Source organism: Contarinia nasturtii, unplaced genomic scaffold (genome assembly GCF_009176525.2).
Source record: "Contarinia nasturtii isolate CC-2019 unplaced genomic scaffold, AAFC_CNas_1.1 Cnas_scaffold_4147, whole genome shotgun sequence".
Lineage (NCBI taxonomy): Eukaryota > Metazoa > Arthropoda > Insecta > Diptera > Cecidomyiidae > Contarinia > Contarinia nasturtii.
In genome coordinates, this window is record NW_022201443.1 from 1 (window position 1) to 3,507 (window position 3,507).

The 3,507-nt window shown below is 33.7% G+C and overlaps 1 protein-coding gene and 2 long non-coding RNA genes across 3 annotated transcripts; all 3 read right to left on the reverse strand.

Moving 5' to 3' along the window:
* Positions 1 to 464: 464 nt before the first annotated feature.
* Positions 465 to 1,470, reverse strand: LOC116350462 (serine protease persephone-like). The gene is made up of 5 exons (XM_031782263.1): positions 1,437 to 1,470; positions 1,237 to 1,368; positions 1,118 to 1,174; positions 864 to 1,047; positions 465 to 799 (listed from the first exon to the last, which is right to left on the reverse strand). Exons 1-5 carry the CDS (start codon positions 1,461 to 1,463, stop codon positions 465 to 467), a joined length of 735 nt encoding a protein of 244 aa, XP_031638123.1. The 5' UTR covers positions 1,464 to 1,470.
* A 2-nt stretch (positions 1,471 to 1,472) lies between these two features.
* LOC116350463 lies at positions 1,473 to 1,796 on the reverse strand. Its single transcript, XR_004202029.1, has 3 exons — positions 1,732 to 1,796; positions 1,607 to 1,660; positions 1,473 to 1,516 (listed from the first exon to the last, which is right to left on the reverse strand). It is a non-coding gene; the product is annotated as an uncharacterized LOC116350463 (long non-coding RNA).
* Positions 1,797 to 2,620: 824 nt separating this feature from the next.
* Positions 2,621 to 3,346, reverse strand: LOC116350464. The gene is made up of 4 exons (XR_004202030.1): positions 3,307 to 3,346; positions 3,190 to 3,224; positions 2,766 to 2,864; positions 2,621 to 2,696 (listed from the first exon to the last, which is right to left on the reverse strand). It is a non-coding gene; the product is annotated as an uncharacterized LOC116350464 (long non-coding RNA).
* Positions 3,347 to 3,507: the final 161 nt, after the last annotated feature.

Sequence of the window (3,507 nt, forward strand, 5' to 3'; positions counted from 1 at the left end):
CATTCACGTACTATTTGATGTTGAGACAATTGAGACAAAAGGAATAATTGCGGAAAATAAAGAAAGAAACGTTGAAATGTGGGAAATAATTTCGACGTAGTTGAAGAAGTTTTGAAAACAAAATAAATAAAGAGGAACTTACACCAGTAAGTCCAACTTTTCTGCGCTGCTTTCAAATTTATTTTTTTATCGAATGGGCATTTATTTCTTGAAATAAATTGGATATAATCATCGTGAAAACTTGTGAATCTTTTTTGAATTTTTTTTATGTGATTTGGTGATTTTTTGTATGGAAGCTATGCCTGTATGATGTCATAACACACAACATTTCTTAGTATTTATATTTATAGAATTTGTTGAAGAAAATGCTTGATCCATGAAATTTATTTTAATAAATGACAATTTAAAAACGTCTGCTTTTCACAAAGAACATGTAGAAATGGTTTTATTCGACAAATTACACATCATTTTGAGTTTTTCAAATCACTCCAAACGATTGATTCAATCCAATCCACATAGTATGCGACTCTCGTGTAAATGTTTGGTATATTCAATCCACATCTATCACTGATGGGTACAATACCAACTATTGTGCTTGTATTGGTTTTGAGATATTGCAAAGGGCCTCCACTGTAAACTCGACAGGAACCTCTACTTCCACCACCAAAGGCACAATACTGCTCTTCAAAAAGGCCATTTCGGTATTGCGCACGACCTCTCGTCACCACTTTTGATTTGCATTCCTGTAGTGGCATTGATGTCAAATTTACTTTATACATTTGTGATGAAGTCGATGATCCTTAAACACATTTAGTTGAACTTTACACATTTCAAAATGAATTTGAAAATAAATTATTACTTACTTCTCGGATTTTGAAAATCCCAACCGGTAACAGTAAGCGGCACATTTGATGGTACCTCATCTAAATTTGTATGTAAACATGCTGGCCAAACAAAATTATTAAATGGAATTTTATCAACAACGCGAATCAAAGCAATGTCATTAGACATGGTTAAACGATCATAACCGGAATGAATGGTGATATTCTACACAAAATAATTCACATTATGTCTTTAGTTGTTATATGAAAATCAATATATATTTTTTCATAGTGACCTGTATATCACGCATGACTGGAGTTACTGTGTAATGTTTGGAATCGGCTAAAGAAGTCTATTAAATAATCATATTAAAAATGAAATGTAAAATGGTTTATGAAGAAACAATTCTATTACCTTTCCCAGTCGAACCTTTCTTAGTACACCCATTCTTGTGCAATATGCTGAAGTGAGTACGAATTGGTCCGAAATAATGGTACCGCTACATCTGTAAACTAGTCTGTTTCTAACGAGATAGCCCAGCGCAGCCTGAGAATTAAACGCCATTAGAAAATTTCCATGAAATGTAAAAAAAATCATAAATTTCCATCCCTCACCATCCAGGGAAAATCACCATCTTCCATCTTTTCATCCCCAAATATATGCGGTGTTGGCAATTTACCGTACGTTTCACAAACTAAATCAAAGATAGTTGAAATTTCATCAGATATTTATAAAATTAATGAACTGTCTAAGTTAGAACTATGCGACTAAACCTACTAATTACCCATTTCTGAAATACGAGGTGTTTTTTTGAGTAATCCAATGATTTTTGAATTTTCTGTGTAAAAAAGAAAAGAGTCGCTGTTTAATCGAAGAACATTTTACATCGAATATAGTTATAATTAATACTTTTGCTTTGAGCAATACTCCAAGGAGTGACATTGTATTTATTTTTTGAATAAACGTTGGCTTTACTATTCACCAAAATTTCCACAATCTCTTCAAAACCTGGAAGGCAACCAAAAATCTCATATAATCGTGATTGAAAATTTTATCAGTTTCTTCTGAATATTTATACCATTCTCAACCGCTCTGTGCAGCGGTGTCCATCCATAGTCTTCTACTATATTAACATTAGCACCGTGTCGGATTAATGTTTCAACGACTTCTCTTTTGCCTTCATTTTTTATATGGGAAAAATAGATTTTTATTTAGTATCGCAAAAATAAACAGAATGAATTGAATTCGAGCACATGGCACAGTAAAAATTTAAGGGAGGATGATTAAAGGAGAGTTATTCGGGCTTACATTCTCCTTATGCCCCTGTATGTTCGTGACTAGAGATAAGAAAATAGATCAAACCTTCCAATGCAGCGCTGTATAACGGCGTTTCACCGGTAAAGGTCTGAATATTAACAACTGCACCCTTCCTAAGCAACAGTTCGACAATTTGCAGATAACCTATGGAAATGATTTTGATACAAAGTTTAAGAAATATTTTCAGGATTTTTGGTTTCCAAAACATTTTGTTGGCTTGAAAGAGTCACCTTTTTTTGCGGCCATATTTAATCTAAAGTGTAAATAAAAGATGAAATAATTAGACAAATTTCACGGGACTCAAATAGTTTCTCTACTTACGGTGTCCATCCATCATTTTTCCTAATATTGATATCAGCACCACCTTCGATCAGTATTTCAACAACATTATAGAAATCTAAATTTAATAAGAAATGTGTGCGTGTTAAATATATTCAGAATTTGAACACTTTTGTTACCATTGAGAGTTGCATCAAAAATTGGGGCATGTCCGTTCTTATTTTTCTTATTTATGTCGGCACCATTCTCGAGCAAGACTTTAACTGCATCACTTTGACCTACGGAAGAGAAAAATTGAATACATATTTCAGTTGTATTTTGACAATGGCTCAAAACTATGAAATCACCATTTGCAGCCGCAACAAATAAAGTCGTACGTTCATCAGCATCTAAGACATTAACGTCCAATCCGTTTGCCAGTAATTCTTTTATTCTTGCTACATCACCTGTGTCAAATAATAAACAGGTTTAAAAACTTTTTTATTTGAAATGCAAGAGGTTTCAATCATACTATGATTTTTGGATAGGATAGATGCGTAAGATCTCCGCAAGATCCGGATCCAAGCGTGCGTACGCTGCCGCATGATGCATACATATATAATACACACGCAAATTCGTTATTCTTATCTCGCCTACTTTGATTCGCATGCCATACCCTTACGGAATAACGAATGTTTGTATCATGCGGCTACGTACGCACGCTTGGATCCGGATCTTGCGGAGATCTTACGGATCTATTCTATCCAAAAATCATTGTATGGTTTAAATTACCGTTACGAGCCGCCGCATGAAGGTTTTGCACTGGTCTGTGATAAACAATTGGAAATTCATTGTTTAATACAGAAAGTACGGAGCTTTGTTACCAAGCATCAAATAACTTTTACTTACTTTTTAAGAGGTACCAGAATGTCGATGATTTGTTGATTTCCTGTGAAAAATGAAAAGATTTTTCGTTAAATTGACGATCATTTGACTATGAGCTTTCAAGAATATTTCGTATTTAATACTGTATATTCTATTGTGAATATTCACTGTACAGTGTACAGTAGTAGGAAAAAGACAGTTCCAGCATCTCTCACCATGTATTTT

Excerpts from the sequence above, each read along its gene's own strand:
- LOC116350462 (XM_031782263.1), bottom strand. The coding sequence starts at position 1,463 with ATGGAAGATGGTGATTTTCCCTGGATG. Across the intron at positions 1,175-1,236 it reads GAAAGGTTCGACTGGGAAAG|ACTTCTTTAGCCGATTCCAA; the intron begins GTAATAGAATTG and ends ATTATTTAATAG. Across the intron at positions 800-863 it reads GGATTTTCAAAATCCGAGAA|GATCATCGACTTCATCACAA; the intron begins GTAAGTAATAAT and ends AATGTGTTTAAG.